General features: G+C 41.3%; 1 protein-coding gene across 3 annotated transcripts in view; it reads right to left on the bottom strand.

Moving 5' to 3' along the window:
* LIMA1 (LIM domain and actin binding 1) overlaps window positions 1–18796 on the bottom strand; it is a 47692-nt gene that overhangs the window by 14801 nt on the left and 14095 nt on the right. For 2 of the 3 annotated variants that reach the window (XM_073546117.1, XM_073546118.1), the window contains exons 3-5: window positions 17999–18044; window positions 9909–10307; window positions 1055–1148 (exon numbers count right to left, since the gene is read on the bottom strand). In XM_073546117.1, the coding sequence (XP_073402218.1) occupies window positions 1055–1148; window positions 9909–10307; window positions 17999–18044 (539 nt within the window). The remainder of the gene's footprint in view (window positions 1–1054; window positions 1149–9908; window positions 10308–17998; window positions 18045–18796) is intronic. The other variant, XM_073546119.1, reaches the window with a different exon arrangement.

The following is an 18796-nucleotide window of genomic DNA, read 5'->3' as shown; positions in this document are numbered from 1 at the left end:
GGGCGCATTCCCCCATATTTGAAACTTTTTTTAATATAAAAAGTGAATTTTTTTTTTTTTTTTTTTTTTTTTAAAGGCAGCTGTAAATACGAACCATACTGCCCAAGTCCTATACTATTAAAGGGAACCAGTCAGCAGTCCTCCTGCTGTGACATACAGGTCAGAGGGCACGATGACGTAGTCAGTGCGCACCCTCTGCTGAATGTCACTGCAGAGACGCGGGAGACAGCGGTGGACGGTGATGAACAGGGACCGGTAAATATCGCTGGTGCAGGGGGCTCAGGGCACCGGTACCTGGCCCCCAGCGACGGAGAGGCGAGTAGGTCTTTTTTATTGCAGCAGCAGCAGCATGTGGGGGGTATTTATAGAACATCTTATGGAACTCCATTAACCCTTGTGCAGCAGCATATGGGGGGGCCATTTATGAAGCATCTTCTTGGGCCAGCATTAACCCTTGTGCAGCAGCATAGTTTTATCTATGCAGCATCTTCTTGGACCACCAGTAGCCCTAGGGTTATACGCAAGTCAATAAGTTTTCCCAGTTTTTTGTGGCAAAATTGGGGGGGGGGGGGTCGGGTTATACACATTTACGGTAGTCTAACTTTCCTTATAGCGGTGCTTCCAGGGACACATATTTAAGAGGCTATTTGCCTGCAAATTACATTCAGATCATTTTTTTCTCCCTTTGTCTAGAGGCCTAGTTCCCCTTCATTATAGGAGCTTACCAAACTGCACATGACTAAGGGAGGCACTGCCACCCATATGGATAGGTCCAAGAGGTCAGTGCCACCAATGAAATTAATAATTAGTGGGGAGGGGGGAGAAAAAAGAAAAAAAAAACCCCAACACACGCTGAGCAATTTATCTCACACTGACAATATACAAAAAATACAAGCGAGGGCCTGCATACCTCAAGGCCATGATTACAAGAGAAACAGGATCTGAATTTGCATATAAAAAAAAAAAAAAAAAAAAGCTAAAAAGATTCTTTATTAGTACTACGATGCATGCACATACCAAACAGCTAAAATTAAGAAAATACTTGAAAATTTACTTTTCTCAGAGAGGCAGGAGTCTGCATCTTCATTTGTGATGTTTTCAGCATTCAACCTCCCAACATTTATCTTCCCTGGTTCACGTTGCGGATGCTTTAATCAATGAAAGGGGAAAAAGAAAAATACAAAATCAGACATTAAGACAAAACACCAGATAAAATCCAAATAAACTTTGTTAAAAACAGTAATCCCATTGCAAAAAGCATGTCCCTGATCATACTGTAGTATAAATCACACAACAATCACCAAGTTTAACCTCAGAGTCGGCGATTTGCAGCATGAATGGTCTATACCTACACCCGGGTGCCCGTCAATACTTTCCCCATTACAGTTCTGTTAAGGTCTAGGCAATTTATTGTAACCTGTGTTTTAAGAGCAATAGATTTGGTGAAGGAGTGTCAGCATCTCTGGGCAGGAAAACAGCCACGACATAGTGGTCTTATATTGTTGGAAGATGAGGAACTCTGCCATGATGGCAGATTTGGACAGATCATTTATTGTATCAGTATGATGCTTATGTGCAGCGTACGACTACTCCAAAATCTAGGGCCCAAAAACCACACAATTAGCAGAATTGTAGTCTGTGGCTACATGACGGAGAAGGATCTATATTCGGGTCCTCACAGACCTAAAACGTTTTTCCCCAAGAACAGAGTTAATTTTTATAAACATTTTAATTAATAGATCTTTGAAATAATAAGTGTCACTATTGATTGTGTTTAAATGTTCCTGTGTGGAGAATTTTATAACTGCACCCCTGCTGTGTACTGGAAAGTTAGGCCAAAAGAGGATGGCGAAATTACAGCTTAATCTTTGAGGTACAACTGACTAAAACAGGCAGAAAAAGGTTTTGCCTTACAAAAAGAATATGCCCTCCCATGCTGTTCTGTCTGCATCCTCTTTTGCTTCCTCCCCTGCCCAGGAGCTGTGGTATGATCACACCATGCTCCTGTACGGTCAGACACGGCCATTACACAGTACACAGCAGGGGCCCATGTATAATATTCTCTCAGCACAGGAACATAAAAAAAAAAAAATAATAATAATAATAATGAATAAATAATTAAACACATCCAAATGTGTAAGAGATGTATGAATGTTAAAAAAAAAGTTTCAAAATATGTTTTTAATTATAAGCATTTGCAATCTAACGTTCCAATTACAGAACTATGTAAAGCTATTGTTTCTCTTCTTTCCCCACATCTTATGTTATGGCGCAGATCTGCACAGTCAATTCTGCAGCCTACAGCGTGAAAGTCTCATAACATACACCATCCGACATAGAAAAGCCAACTCCCACTGCGTCACAGCTAGGGGTCTGTATGATGGAGAGACTGAAACACAGAGCACAGAATGACAAATGTGCACAAATACCTTGCAGTAAAACATATGACAGTCAGCAAGTGCTGATAAAAGGCAATAACAAATACAGGGTATTTAGTCGATACATTTGTTTTTGCAATAAAAGTATACCAAGTTGCTCCACCTTGTCAAGGTAACCCGTATTGAAGTGCCTGTCTTAATCCTGCTCATTTAGACACTATTCATATGTTCAGATTTTAAATACATTAGATAGGGACTGCTTCAATACAGGTTACCTTGACGAGGTGGAGCAGCTTGGCATACTTTTTTTGCAAAAAAATGTATCGACTAAATACCCCGTATTTGTTATTACCTTTTATCAGCACTTGCTGACTGTCATATGTCTTACTGCAAGGTATTTTTGCACATTTGTCATTCTGTGCTCTGTTTGTGTTTCAGTCAGGGTGGTGTGAACATTGTCCAACAGACTAGTTCACATTTGTGCATGTCACACGCGTGTTTTTAATGATGGAGAGACTGTCAAGCCAGTCTCCTCTAACAAGCAGAATTGTGAACGCAGCTCTGGGCTAGAACGCCGGCTTGTAACTCGGGATCAGTGCACGTTCAGTAGTGTGGAGGATTCCTTCATTCCACATAACACAAGCACACTCCAGCAACAACTTGTATCTAGTATGTATGCTTGCAAGGTATATTGAATAGTGAGAATATCATGACAGGCGTGTCGCTGCAAAACCTAAAGAGGAAAATAAAAAAGTAGTCTGGAAGGCTAAATGTGCAAAGACGACATTTCAAATAAGGGAGATAAAAGGAGACTCAGCCATTTAATAAAGCATTAGTAATGCCGGCAGACGGTGAAATGCAGATGTCAGCAGGATACTGAGGATGACTTTATGCCAAAATTATATAAATGGGAGGGGGAGGCGTTAGATCTGGACTACATGGCTTTTCAGAGTTTCCAGTCCTGGAAACCACATATCCCACAACACTGCTGTACAATCAGACCCGAAGTATAGGAAGCAGGCAAGAAGATTACTCCACATCCAAATCTATGGTACTTACAGCATTTGTCACCTTTTTATCCCCATGAATGGAATAGGTGGCAGCTTAATATCAGAAGTTCAAGATTTATTATAAAAAAAAAAAAAAAAAAAAAAAAAAAAAAAAAACACACACCCCTCTAACCCAAAAATAAGTCACCAATATTAATCTGTAGGGGGTCTGACTTCTGAAGGTACAGAAACAGAGGTACAGATTGAAGGTACCGAAACACTGGCATTGGAAATAGCACTGAACCAGTGTGGCTCCCTAGATTGGGTGGAGGCCGTAAATGGCACTGCAAATCCCTCCCATGACCTGTAGGATATCAGTACTTAAGTCCAATAAAACCTCTTTAAAGGGAATATGTAGAAGAGAAAAAAAAAAAAAAAATAATAATTATACAAAAAGACTTCTCCACAGAGGGGACACATCGCCTTCACTTTGAATGTATGGCATTATTTAACACTTGGGAAGGGGCAGTGATGAGAGCAGACACTAACCTCCATTGAAGTAGAACCTACTGCAGTGACCAAGTAACAGGAAATCTGCTCTGAGACCCAGACACAAAGGCAGGATTTGTATATTCAAAGACTGAGAAGTCCACTTTTAAGGAAAGCTTCCTCTGTTCCATGCACTGGCCTCAGAATTCCTGGAGCCAGTAGTCCTTTATGGAAATTGTGGTTTGCACCGATCAGATTTGTAATAATATATTTTCAGCATCATAGTAAAGGGACGAACAATGCATTGACTCACATCAACATAAGGCCACTCTAACCCTTCCGACTTAAAATCAGCCGGATGGATGATACAATCCATTTTTCATCTCTATAGAAAGGTAAAAAATAGTCAATCGAAAACACGACAACACCATCTACCGCCGGGGGGGGGGGAAGAAAAAAAAAAAAAAAAATCGGGGATCCTAGACTTCTAACAGACCTAGCACATCCTACAACCAGCTCCCAATGAGCTCACCAAGGGGGAGGTATGTGGGCATATCCTTGATCTAACAAAAATCAAGTTGGGTTTCTATCATTGTTCATTTTCTGGAACACAAAGCTCGCTGTGAGTGTTACATTTTCGTAATCAAAGTGCTTCCCTCCATAAAGAGAAAGGCTATTCCTGAAACATCGGGTTTAGTACTTTCCTTTTGTTATCCTTATTTATGTAGTTGTATATACCATATTGTTTTGTAACACACACTATAACACATACACACACACACACACACACACACACACACACACACACACACACACACACACACACACACACACACACACACACACACACACACACACACACATACACACACACACACACACACACATACACACACACACATACACACACACACACATACACACATACACACATACACACATACACACATACACACATACACACATACACACATACACACATACACACATACACACATACACACATACACACATACACACATACACACATACACACATACACACATACACACATACACACATACACACATACACACATACACACATACACACATACACACATACACACATACACACATACACACATACACACATACACACATACACACATACACACATACACACATACACACATACACACATACACACATACACACATACACACATACACACATACACACATACACACATACACACATACACACATACACACATACACACATACACACATACACACATACACACATACACACATACACACATACACACATACACACATACACACATACACACATACACACATACACACATACACACATACACACATACACACATACACACATACACACATACACACATACACACATACACACATACACACATACACACATACACACATACACACATACACACATACACACATACACACATACACACATACACACATACACACATACACACATACACACATACACACATACACACATACACACATACACACATACACACATACACACATACACACATACACACATACACACATACACACATACACACATACACACATACACACATACACACATACACACATACACACATACACACATACACACATACACACATACACACTGCCTACCATTCTAGATAAAATACATAAAATTTGATAGCTCTTTAAACTGCACCCCTCAAGCAATGCACAGCCGGTGATGGGTGTTCAGCCTGTATAAACAATTGGTGGTGGCAGCTAGTATGCTAGTTTCTTTTGTTGAGTTGGCAGTGATCATATTGGGAGCTCTAGATACAGTTGTGCTCAAAAGTTTACATACCCCGGCACAATTTTTGCTTTCTTGCAGTTTTTTTTTTTTTCTTCCAGAGAATATTAATGAGGACACCCAAACTTTCTCCATTCATGGTTAGTGGTTGGGTGAAGCCACTTATTGTCAAACTACTGTGTTTTCTCTTTTTAAATCATAATGACAACCCAAAATATCCAAATGATCCTGATCAAAAGTTTACATACCCTGGTGATTTTGGCATAACACGCACAGAAGTTGACACAAAAGGGTTTGGTGGCTACTAAAGGTAACATCTGATCTGTGACAAATGCCAGGAAAATTTTGGGATGGAAAGAAAAATTCAAACATCAGCTGAAATACTGGACTCTCTGAAAACTAGTGGTGTGGCCGTTTCAAGATGCACAATAAAGGAGGCATGGTCGAGTTACCAGAAGAAAGCCAAATGACCCTGATCAAAAGTTCACATCCTATTTCTTGCCCCCTCTATCAATGACAGCTTGAAGTCTTTTGTGGTAGTTGTGGATGAGGTCCTTTATTTTCTCAGATGGTAAAGCTGCCCACTCTTAGCAAAAAGTCTACAGTTCCTGTAAATTCCTGGGCTGTCTGGCATGAACTACACACCCAAGATCTCTCCAGAGTGGCTCAATGATATTGAGGTCAGGAGAACGAGATGGCCACTCTAGAACCTTCACTTTGATCTGCTGTAGCCAATGACAGGTAGACTTGGCCTTGTGCTTTGGATCGCTGTCATGTTGGAACGTCCATGTACGCCCCATGCACAGCTTCCGGGCTTATGATTGCAAATTTGCCGCCAGTATTTGCAGATATGTGCTGCATTCATCTTTCCTTCAACTTTGACCAAGTTTCCTATACCTTGGCAGCTCACACATCCCAAAACATCAGCGATCCACCTCCGTGCTTTACAGCAGGAATGGTGTTCCTTTCATCACAGGCCTTGTTGCCCTCTCTCCAAATGTAACGTTTATGGTTGTGGCCAAAGAGTTAATTTTGGTCTCATCACTCCAAATTACCTTGTTACAGAAGTTTTGAGGCTTGTCACTGCAGTTTTGCGTATTGTAGGCAAGATACTTTGGGCATTTGTGCACTAATGGTTTTCTTCTGCCAACTCGACCATGTAGCCCATCTTTCTTAAAGTGCCTTCTTATTGTGCATCTTGATACAGCCACAATGCTAGTTTTCAGAGTCCAGTATTTCAGCTGATGTCATTTGTGGGTTTTTCTTTGCAACCCGAACAATTTTCCTGGCATTTGTCACAGGTGAGGGTGTTACCTTTAGCAGCCATTCAAACCCATTTGTGTAAACTTCTGAGCATGTTAGCAGGCCAAAATCACCAGGGTATGTGAGCTTTTTATCAGGGTCATTTGGATGTTTCGGGTTGTCATTATGATTTAAAAAAAAAAAAAAGACACTGTAGTTTGACAATAAATGGCTTCACCCAACCACTAACCATGAGTGGAGAAAAAGTTTTGGTATTATTCATATTCTCTGAAAAAAGGCCAAGAAAGCAAAAGTTCTGCCCGAGGTATGTAAACTTTTAAGCCCAACTGTGCATATCCCCCATGTGCAGGAATTGGAGTATATACACCATTTGCTAACTCAGCATTCCTCCCCCCCCCCCCCCCATAGCCGGCCTAGACCATCAGTGAATTGCGTAATTGCCTTGACGATTGGGTACACTATGCATAGGCAGAAAGCTTTCATTAAGTGGTGTGGGTGGGGTTATGCAGAGCTCATGAATATGGAGAACTACATGGCAGAAAGTTTACTAGTCCTCTAATGATAAATTTGCTGTTTTATCAACAGGAGATTATCAAAATTCCAGCAAGCAGCCCAGTAAGTGACATCACTGGAATCAGGATTCCAGCCTCTATGTTGCTCTCAGAGTACAAGACAAAATCCTCACATCAGATACCCTTTAAAGTCATACACAACAAAAATTAGCCACTGGCACACATCTGTGGTATAAAAGCCCATGTAGACAGGCACCTGCATCTTCAAATGAGGTGTGAACTTGGCCTAAGTGGTGACTTCTCACTCAAGACTAGTGACACCCAAACTGCTGGTAGCCAGGTATAGAGGGCCATTCACGGTAAACCGAGGAAATGCATAACTGCTCCAGTTATTGTTTATACCTTCATCTCAAAAATCTCATAATTGCTCCTTGTCATGTAAAAACCAAGGCAGGATGGACATGTATGACACATTATTACACTGCTCTAGTCACACTTATGAAGAAACAATGAACCAGTGTTGCAGAACACAAAGTGTTAAGCATGTCCAGGGCTGCTCAGATGCCTGCTGTTAAACCAAGGGTGGGGGATTTACAGTCCATGACCTCATATATAGCAGCTCTAGGCACTGTAACCAGAGACAGGGGATAGGAAGAGAAGGCCACAAGGAGGGCGCAGACCGCTGCTGGACAAAGGCCTGCACATAACTAGTCAATGGGTTACATTTCCTGCCAGGCAGAGGCCGCCACACCCAGGAGTGATCATTATTCTGCAAGGAATCTCTTATCACAAGGCAGGCATGCTGGCACTGGGCTAGGCCTGGTTACCCTATGACCGCTCCACATCTGCTTTATCACTAAACTCCTGCAGGATTTAAAGGAGAAAAAGACCAAAGTTTCATTTTCAGTTTAACATAAAAGGAGAAATACCCAAGGGAAGATTTACGGGTTTACTTAGCATGGTCCATTTTACAGCAGAGACCCAGACAGATCTTGTCTGTGGCTTATTGCACTAATTTGTGTGTATGGGGGGGGGGGGGGGGGGGTTAGAAAAAAAAAAAAAGCAATCAGGACAGACAGGCCTTAACATTATTTTGATCCAAAAAGTGTAAAGTACACATACCATTATTTACTTACTACAGAGCATATGAGCATGTTTTTTCCTTGTATTTGGTCTCAACATTGCAGCCAGCTTTTTCTGGAAAAGGATTCATTTCAAGGGAACAAAATTATCCAATTTTAATGTCCTTTATTAAATGCTGAACAAAGGACTGAAGGATCCCACCAAAAGAATAAAAGTTTATGGGGGCTGTAGGACTTGAGTTGCTCTATTCAAACTAGACACCTCAGTGACAAGTCCTGTAAGGCCAGGTGCCCACAATCCAAACCTAGCAGCACTTTGGATGCCTCGCATGTTCGCCGTGTCCAGTGGACGCTGGTGAATCTGAGTGTGTTCACTGAACCGTGCAGATTTACATACATTCTATTCATGGAGTTTCTCTTGCAGAGAATAGTCTCCGCAAGAGAAGTTGACATGCTGCGGTCTTGATAGACACGCTGCATGTCTGCGTCCGCAGGTGATCCACAGGTTGCTATGCACGCATAGCGGACATGCCATTTCTAGAAATCCCATCCACTATGCTGCAACATCTGGACACTGCGGGTTTGACGCTGTATACATAGGCATCAAACCCGCAGTAGTTCCTGATCGTGGGCACATACTCTAAGTAAAGCATACATTACAAGAATCAACGACTCTGCAATCTGCGAAAGCTGGATGACAACTCCCAAGATCTACACTGTAGTCTGACTTCATCCCAATTTTCCCCTGAAACAGTTACCTAGATTTGCTAGCCACATGACAAAAGACTTTAGGGTTGATATAGCAAATTAAAGAGCGATGTATAGCACAATATATTTAAATGCTTTTCCAGCTAAAGTGCTTTAAAGACACAGGAAAAGAACAGCAAGCTCACACACTGGCTGTTTCCTGGTCACAGGCGGCTCATGGACGCTGACATGTCCGTATTCCCATCAGGTGGAAGTTTACCGCAGACATGGATGTCTTACAGCAAGCGTAATCTCCTTGGAGCAGCTACAGAAAGCACAAGAGACGAGGTGGGGGGAGGCTGGGGATTCATAACCAGCAGTCACTTCTGCTCTAAGTCAATAGCGACAATGCAGGAATTACACTGGGGGTTGTAGTTCAACAGAAAGTGGCTTTCAGCAGAAGACGCCGCCAGGAAGACGATTTAGTAGAAAAACTTGTGTTCCTTCGGACAGCTGTAAAAGCTCACAGAAAAGTTTGGCAAGTACAGACAAGCATTGACTGATCAGATGGCCAGTACACAGAATGGAGGGACCTAAAGCCCAGCTGTCACAAAGGCAACTGCAAAGCAATAGTTCAGATGAGGGAAAACGCATTAAATGCCCTAGAGGCATCTATTACAATCTACTCCCATCTTACCTTATGGTTGGCAGCGTCGCCCTTCTCAAACATCAACTTCAGGCTGTTTAAAGGGACATTAAACTTCTCAATCTTAGGAGAAGGCTCAGGAGTGTCCAGCTTAGCAGTCTCCAAGTCTTGTTCCATGCTTACAGCCTCAGTGGAGGAAGAATGAAGCTCTGAGGCACTGGGATAGCGGAAGCGGCTTTGTTCCTTCACCGGAGAGCGGATCTTGGTAGTAGAGACCTCAGAGTGGTCAGCGGGGACCGTTTCAGTCCTAGGACTGCTGACTCTTTGCCTTATGGCAAAACTGCTACTGTGCTTAATTTCTGTCCGAGCAATAGGACCAGGGATCTCCCACTTCTTCCTTAATACGCTCAGGGACCCTCGATTAAAAGAGGACGGAAGAGTTTCGGTGTTCTAGAGAGGACATAAAGTGGGTGAGTAAGGAAGTGGCTGTCTAAGTCAGGAAAAAAAAAAAAAAAAAAAACCTCTGTAACAAACAGCAGATCCACATCCAAACAGCTGCTCAGAAAATTTTGGTCTATGCCACATGTAGAGGAAAAAAAAAAAAAAGAAAAAGAAAAAGCATTTAAGCCCAGGGGGAATAAGAGGCGGAGGGAAGATTGGGCAGGAAGTTTAAGGGAAAAAAAAAAAAAAAAGGAGGATATCCTTATATGGGCAAACAGAAGAGAAGAACAAGGCAAAAGAAAAAAAAAAAAAAAAAAAAAAAAAAAAAAATGATGAGAAAGTGACTCATGTAACAAGGAAGAAGCCATGAGATGGAATGGGAAAGAAAACAGTCAATGAAGTTACTTTTTGTTCTCTTTTGCAGCTTTGTTTATGCTGACAACAGAAACATTTACTATTGAAACACAAAAATACTTCTAACAATTCTGTATCAAAGGTAAATCAAGAAAAGATTAAGATTCTGTGGCAGGAAAGGACAGCTTTAATTTACACATGCATATGATAAGCATAAGGGGGCAATTAAGGCACTGATCAAAGCAGAATTTCAAAGGAGATATTAAGTATGGCAAATAGCTGCCATGATGTAGACAAGAGATTACGGCCTAGGCTACAACACTAGAAACCAATGGGCACTGAACATAAGTGAGAAGATTGGGGTGTGTTAGAGCATGCCCCCCAAAGTTCCAACAGGAGACTGTATACCTGCTTTCGCTGCATGACTGCGGCCTCTGCCCGGAGGAGCGTCCAAGAGTGTGGCTGCAGAGACAGCCTGCCAGGCTTTATAGACTTAGAGGTGATTAGCAGCTATATCTGGATTGTAACCCTAAGTCCCTCGCCTTATTACACAGCAAAGAGGCAGCACCATGCTTCTGTAAAAGACAAATGGCAACACCACCAAAAAGGAGATTCAACCGGACCACAACCACTGAAAGCAAAGCTTAGCAGCAGAATTGGAAGACTCCGGCTACACCTCTACCCAGTGTAGATACACCGGCGATAAATTGGTAAAATCCTTTCAGGGGGTTGGGGAGAAAGGGTCCCAAAAGAAACTTATTGATGCCTATGTAAAACTGCATCAACAGCAGCCCCAGAAATGGTCATGGGGAACGCAGACACTGACCGGCCCGTTATATGTAATTTATGATGCAACACCTAGAAAATTCCTATAAGTATCAGAAAGCATTGGTATAAAAACTTTGACGAGGGCAGATTTGAGCTCTCGGCCCCATTTTATTTGCTTTTTTTTTTTACTAGTGTATAATTGCCATAGCCGGCAGCCTGTTAGGATGTTGCATTACACGCACTAGGGCCCCGCTGATCCTGGCAGCCGCTATAGGCATCTATACTTACAGCACATGATCTGGCTCAAGATTTGATTCTTGGCATTCTGATTTGCGCGTTCTCTCCCCCCCCCCCCTTCTTTAAACATTGATTAAATCAACGATCCCAGACTTAAAAAGGTCAGCATTCCTAGAAGAGGAAAATCTTATTCACCCAAGTAGTTATCAGAGAACAGAGAGAAAAGAAAAAAAAAAAAAAAAACGCCACTTCTAAAGCAATCTCTCTGCAGGATTACAGCTGACTGTCCTCTTACTCGCACTCCGCTGTCCACCCTTGGTATGTCGGTCACCTCTCCTCACCAGACGGCCCAAGTGATAATGTCATGTGATTAGTCAGTGACCAGACGTACCGTACAATGGCCTCCTCTAGCTTTCAGCAGCTCTCGGGGTAACGCTGACTTGCTGATGAAAGGTCCATTTCTCAGAAGAGATAAGACATCAGGCTCCCGACCTGCATCATGCAGGGGCTTTCCACAGTCTACATTAGATGTCAGAATGGGAAACTACCAGGAATCCAAAGCTTATATTCCCAGCTGGCACCCATTGTAATAGTACAACAGTTGGTGCATTTTTTGGGCACTAGCCAGAAAATACATGCAGGACACGCCATAAGGGGAATTTTATATTACATGCTTGTTTTACTAAGGCCTCATAATGGAGGATGTACAACCCACCACATCTTATGGTGGGCTCTCGTAGTCTCAGCCATGGCTGACCCATCATCTCTTCCATTCATAGTCTATTACCCAACAAGAGGGTATATGAGTGTTAAGGCCACTGATCAGCTAGTTGATGTCCATAAGCTGTTGTAACCATACCACCAATTACCCAACTGAATAATTATACACACACTAAGGAAAAACGGATTGATCTACCCACATATGGTGTGAACAGGCCTTTAGTGGACCTGTCACTTGTCATAAGATGACATTTGGTATAAGTGCAGCCGTTTTTAAAATCGTGTTGTGTATTTGTGTCCCTGACTTCTCAATATGGCCCAACTGTTCTGATATAAATAATCTTTATAGCCAGCTGGGTGTGGTCATCAAGACTACTCCTATAGGAAAGAATGGAGGACCACACCCACTTGGATAAAGAGACTAGATATCTATGCAGGGAAGGGGAACGTGCACAATCTCTCTAAAATGCAGAAGAGAAGGACCAGAAACACCACCAGGTTCATGAGGAGAGGCATGTACAGCAGAGGGAGTGGAGGAAAAAGAAAAAACCATTCACAATAAAGCCTTTTTAAATGCGTGTTGGTCCACTATTCCATCGTTCCTCAATGTTCATTATAGGAAGAAATTGGCCCTCGTAAATTCACCATTATTTTGCCGTGGCCCTTGTCTGGATGGCCCAAAAGGCTGCCCATGCAGTGCCATCACATATGATAGAATTGCTGACCGAGCCACCAAATGAGAGCTTATGTCTCTGGTAAGTAATGATACTGAACAGAGTCGCAGAGTCTCACTCCATATCACTGCAGAGTTTTGGGTGCGACCCACATGTGCAGCTGACTGCAACAGGGCAAGCTGAGAATTAGGCTTTTATAGGTGCCACCACTGGAGATGAGCAGATACATTCGTGCGACTCCGGCATAGCATTTATTTAGCCGGGCATGACAACCTCTATGCATCACCGATGACATGGCTCCCACCAAGGAGTTTGTATGGGTTTCTTCTCACACTCCAAAAGACATACTGACAGGGAATGTGACTGAGCCCCAATGGGGACAGAGACAAGGTCTGTACAGCACTGTGGATTTAATGGCGCCATACAAGCAAAAAAAAGGCGTCATGCCAGGCATGTCAGAAGGTAAAGATTCAAGGGCTTCCGGTCTAGCTGCCAGGTACCACTGATCCATCCACTCATCTCTACCCCCACCCTTACCATACCAGACTTCACTGCTGCGGGCCAGGCCTGAAACCCCATGTACAGTTTACAAAAATTAAGCAACTTTGCCCCTTTTTGTCTTCCCAAATAGTAGCTCCAGGTTGTTACATCAGCTGTATTAAAAATTCAGCAGGTTATTGGGAACTATCAGCAATTAGTTGACAAACCCACCCATAATCGCTTGACTGAGGCCCTATTAAGCAGTGCTGTGGTATCCAGTATATGGATCCAGTCACATTAGAGCACGCACTTCTCAGACAGTACACCAAGGATACACACAAAAGCAGGTCCGTCAGACTCCCCAATACCAAGACATACACTGCCAAGCACATCGTGGTCCTGATTAGCACTTTGATTATGGGGCCACTCGGACATGGATTTTAAGAGTTTCTGCACCAAATATGAAAATTTGATTTCCATCTAACTGAATCCTGCAAATACCTGCAAGACAGGCAACTATAATTAACAAAAATAGATCTTGGACCTGATGAACTGGTGCTCTCATAACGTACATTAACCCCTTAGTAATCACCAACACTGACCTGAGATGTGAGTGAATAGCATGCCCCCCCCCCACTGAGGGGTGAAAATGCAGCAGATCTACACTATAGCAGACACCCTGCTGCACCAGTCACGATCAGTGTTGGCACAGATCATGGCAGTTTAACCCCTTAGATGCTGCTGTCGAGTGACAACAGCATTGAGATAGTTAAGAAAAAAAGTGTGCAGGTTCCTTCTTTAAACCCATTGGTACCCCGAGATCATGATTGTGTGGTCATGATGGTTGCCATAGAAAATCACTGCCAAATAATGACTTTAGGGTCTGCTGGCTATAGTGACCTGTTGAGAAGTCAGCAATATTTAGATGGTGAAAACATTTTTCTTTCTTGTCAATGTCACTTTGCGTTTATTCCTGAAAAGCATCTGAAGGGTTAAATTATCTGACAGCAGTCATGAATAGGTGGAACGGTGCTGTTTTTTTAAATACCACTTTTTTTAATGCTTAATTGTGTTAAACAAGTTTAGTAAATTTCCTTGAGAAAAAAAAAAAAAAAAAAAAAACACTCGCTCATCTAAAAAAAACAAAACAGCATTTTAGTGATGGTGCTGATGTAAAGCAGATGTGATGGAAATATTAGCCATTGTGCCATTAGCCCTGTACCAGTTATGACTTGTATTGTTTAAGATTATTGTACTTGTTTTTATGTATACCCCCCTCACATGTAAAGCGCCATGGAATAAATGGCGCTATAACAATAAATAATAATAATAATTGTGTGTGGTATGACCATATGGAGTAATATACAGTATCTATATATGGCAGTATTCATATAGGCCATTTTTTTTTTTTTTTTTTTTTTTTAAACAAGAGACTGTCAGGAAATGCATATATCTAATGAGTGTGTGAAAAGATAGTGAGGGAAGTAGGTTAGACTGTAATATCGCCCATTGTGAATGGTGGTTCTGGCGTTATCACAGGCAGCATTACGACACGTTACACCTCTATACTCAGCTGACCACCAGTCACAATAGGTGATAGTCACAGGTCCCCCCTGCTCCCCCTCCCTTCAGCACACACTCATTAGGTGCTAGTAGTGATTAGCAAACACACTCAGATAAGGTGTTAACTGAGCATGCTCAGGTGCCAACCAAGTGTCTTTGGAGTGCTCGAAAAATATGTCCCTGCTGTTACATGTCTCCTGGACGTTAAGACACCCGCAACACATGCAGAGATTGCCTAACAGCAGCGAGACATGCAGAAAAAAAAAAAAAAAAAAAAAAAACACGACCACTTTTCAAGCACGTCAAAGGCACTTACCACACAAACACATTCGCTCATCACTAGATGCTAAAAAGAACTAGGTTTGGACTCTTAATTGCAGTCCATATACTTCCTTGGCAGGTCGTCAGTCATCTATATAAAAAAAAAAAAAACAAAAACGTGTGATGGTTGGGGGGGAAGGAAAGTGAAAATATGGTTACAAAGCTGATAGAAAAGAATAATGCGAGTCATCAAACCATGAAGATAATCAGAAGAACATTAGGTTAAAGTACAGAACATCTGCCAAGAATGAATGGGGGATTATACTTGCAATAGAAGAAGAAAAAAAAAAAAAAAGATTAGATCTACATTATTAAACAAATTGAATATTAAAAAAGATTACAAGATACATTTTGTACCATTTGATTCACATTGCCAAAGGCTTCCAAAAGTCAAGGGAGCCAAGTTAGACATATAAAGGAACAAAGTCAGCCGACCTTGCAGATTTCAGTGCGATCAGTCAACCATCAAAAGCTGGCTTCACATAGCAGTCATCCATGGTACAAGTGCAGACAGTGATGTGCAAGAGGCATCTGTAAGCACAGAATGATTGTCCAAACCAAGAACAGACGCCATGAGCACCCTTGGTGTGGCCAAAGATTTAAGTGACCTTCCCATCTGCTTGCTTTCCATTTATGGAGGGGGAGGGGGGAAATGGAGCCTGGAGATAGGTGGGCAGTGTACCTAGCACCTGTCCAGATGGCCTCAGATATATACTAGAGTGTCAAGTTTGTTCAGATCGGAGAAAGAGAAAAAAAGAGAAAGAGAAAAAAAGAGAAAGAGAAAAAAAGAGAAAGAGAAAAAAAGAGAAAGAGAAAAAAAGAGAAAGAGAAAAAAAGAGAAAGAGAAAAAAAGAGAAAGAGAAAAAAAGAGAAAGAGAAAAAAAGAGAAAGAGAAAAAAAGAGAAAGAGAAAAAAAGAGAAAGAGAAAAAAAGAGAAAGAGAAAAAAAGAGAAAGAGAAAAAAAGAGAAAGAGAAAAAAAGAGAAAGAGAAAAAAAGAGAAAGAGAAAAAAAGAGAAAGAGAAAAAAAGAGAAAGAGAAAAAAAGAGAAAGAGAAAAAAAGAGAAAGAGAAAAAAAGAGAAAGAGAAAAAAAGAGAAAGAGAAAAAAAGAGAAAGAGAAAAAAAGAGAAAGAGAAAAAAAGAGAAAGAGAAAAAAAGAGAAAGAGAAAAAAAGAGAAAGAGAAAAAAAGAGAAAAAGAGAAAAAAAGAGAAAGAGAAAAAAAAAGAAAAAAAAAGAGAAAAAAAGAGAAAAAAAAGAGAAAAAAAGAAAAAGAAAAAAAAAAGGAATTTGTTTTGTCAGGCACCCAGAAAGAATTTCGCCAGAGAAAAAAAACGTTACAAGGTCCGTTTTGAAATCTTTGAGGATGGTGATGGACAGCAACTTTTGGCAGATCCAAAAAAAAATTGGAGGATCCGTTTTTTTCAAAACCTGGCGGATTGTGACTGATTGTAAAAAACGGAAGTGTGAAAGAGGCCTAACACATGCACAAGCTCAGGGTGCTGGAACATGGCACTGCTGTTGAGTATAGGCACCTTTACTTATCCTGTGTTGACACAAGGTTTATAGCTGCCATGTGATATATTAAATGAAAGTCTCTAGCGGATACTTGTGTACTTAATGAAAATATATACAAGGGCCAACTGTTAAGATCTACCAATAGTCTGATTAGTGCTATATAAAATGGTTTTGTCCACTACGTTCTTTCATATCAACATATACCTGCACACAGGGCTAATGCAGCCTATGCACATGGATCAGTGGGCAAGTTTTTGGCTTTTCCACTGAACCATTTCAGTCTTAATCCCTGACAATTTCTTGGTGTAACCCCTGACAGTAGTAGGACAAAAGGGACCATAAACTTATAAACACCTTGAGCTTGGTATACACCCAACCATGGGCTGCGTTTGGAATTGCAGGCCAGCTCCATAAAGTGAATGTAGATCTGCAACACCACAAAACTGTGGGCCAGTGTGAGACTTTATAGAAAGGATGGCAGCGACACTTTTTTTTTTCCTCTCTCCTTTGAAACACTGATGTTTCAGAGAATATATGGTTAGAAGATCCAGAGCCGCTGGGGCATTTGACAAATTCTCGCCAAGACAGATCTGTCGATCACCAGCAGTGGTGCTGGGAAGAGAGACTAGCCTTTTCTCCGGATGGATATTTTAACTATCTTCTCTGAAACGCCAAAGTCTTTCAGAGAAACACATACCTGGCCGCAATGGTGCTGCCAGACCGATTCATGTTGTGCATGGTGTGGGCTTCAGGAATCAGATGACAGGTTCCCTCTAAAGGTATTAGTGATCCTTTGTGACTTCAGAATGAGTGTCTTTCCAGAAAATGCCAATTATAATTTACATGTGGATGGCTGTAAAGTTAGGGAAATTAAAGAGGGAAAAAAAAAAAAAAAAAAAAAATTTTTGTACTGGAGTTTGATTCACAAGGTGAGGACTGTGGCCTTTCCAATCTCCAGTGCAGCATTGTTTCAGTGGTAGTAATCACAAGCCATAAGAATAGATCCATGCCCTCATCACAGATCAGTGACACACACCGGCTAATGTGCACGGTCAGAAGGCTACTTACAGTTTTCTTCTTATCCTGGTTGGCTTCCTCAGCTGCTTTCTGGTATCTGCAAAAGAAGGGAAACAAGAAAATGCTCCGATTAACTAAAATATTAGATCGCAAACTTAGAAGCAGGGTCCTCGCTCCTCTTAATCAGTGTTGAATGTGTTACTTTGTAAAGTCTTATTTTGCTTGTACAAGTCCCCTCTGGAATGTAAAAAGTGTTGTGGAATACATTGGGGCTATATAAATACTATTCTAAACCTACCTGACTACTGGGGTGGGGAGAGGTGTCTGAACAAGATGTAAATTAAGTATTTTGATGCATAAATGACAAGGGAATTACCATAAGTGAAAATTACCATATATTAAATCAATGGTGCTTTAATATTTATTAAAACCCAATATACAAAAAGGATCCTGCTTGACATGTAGTGATGGCAGAGTACTTCTGATTCAGCTTCTAGTGTCAGTAAAAATCACTTCCCTTATAGGACACCACTGTGCCTGAACATAAAATGATTACCAGGCAAGTTCCTGGATTTTTGTGCATTTATTTTCCAGGTATTGTTTAAAAAGAGCACGATAAGTAGGATATTAACATCCAACCTCATTTTATTCTGATCTAGAATTACAGTATTAGAAAACAACCGGAAATTTTTGCATTAGCAACAAAGTCATAACTGACAAGCTGGTCCTCAAACGGAACAGATATTCATTACAAAAAGCTCTTGTACATACCGTAGTGTACCGCTCTGTGGTGAATTCTCATCGCACCCCAGGGAGGAATATCACTTATCTTTCCCCACACTGACCCTT

The sequence above is a fragment of the Dendrobates tinctorius genome, unplaced genomic scaffold (genome assembly GCF_039654945.1).
Source record: "Dendrobates tinctorius isolate UK_male_01 unplaced genomic scaffold, ASM3965494v1 ptg000145l, whole genome shotgun sequence".
In the NCBI taxonomy this organism is placed as follows: domain Eukaryota; kingdom Metazoa; phylum Chordata; class Amphibia; order Anura; family Dendrobatidae; genus Dendrobates; species Dendrobates tinctorius.
The sequence above is the reverse complement of the archived record's forward strand: the minus strand, read 5'-3'. Positions and strand labels throughout refer to the sequence as shown.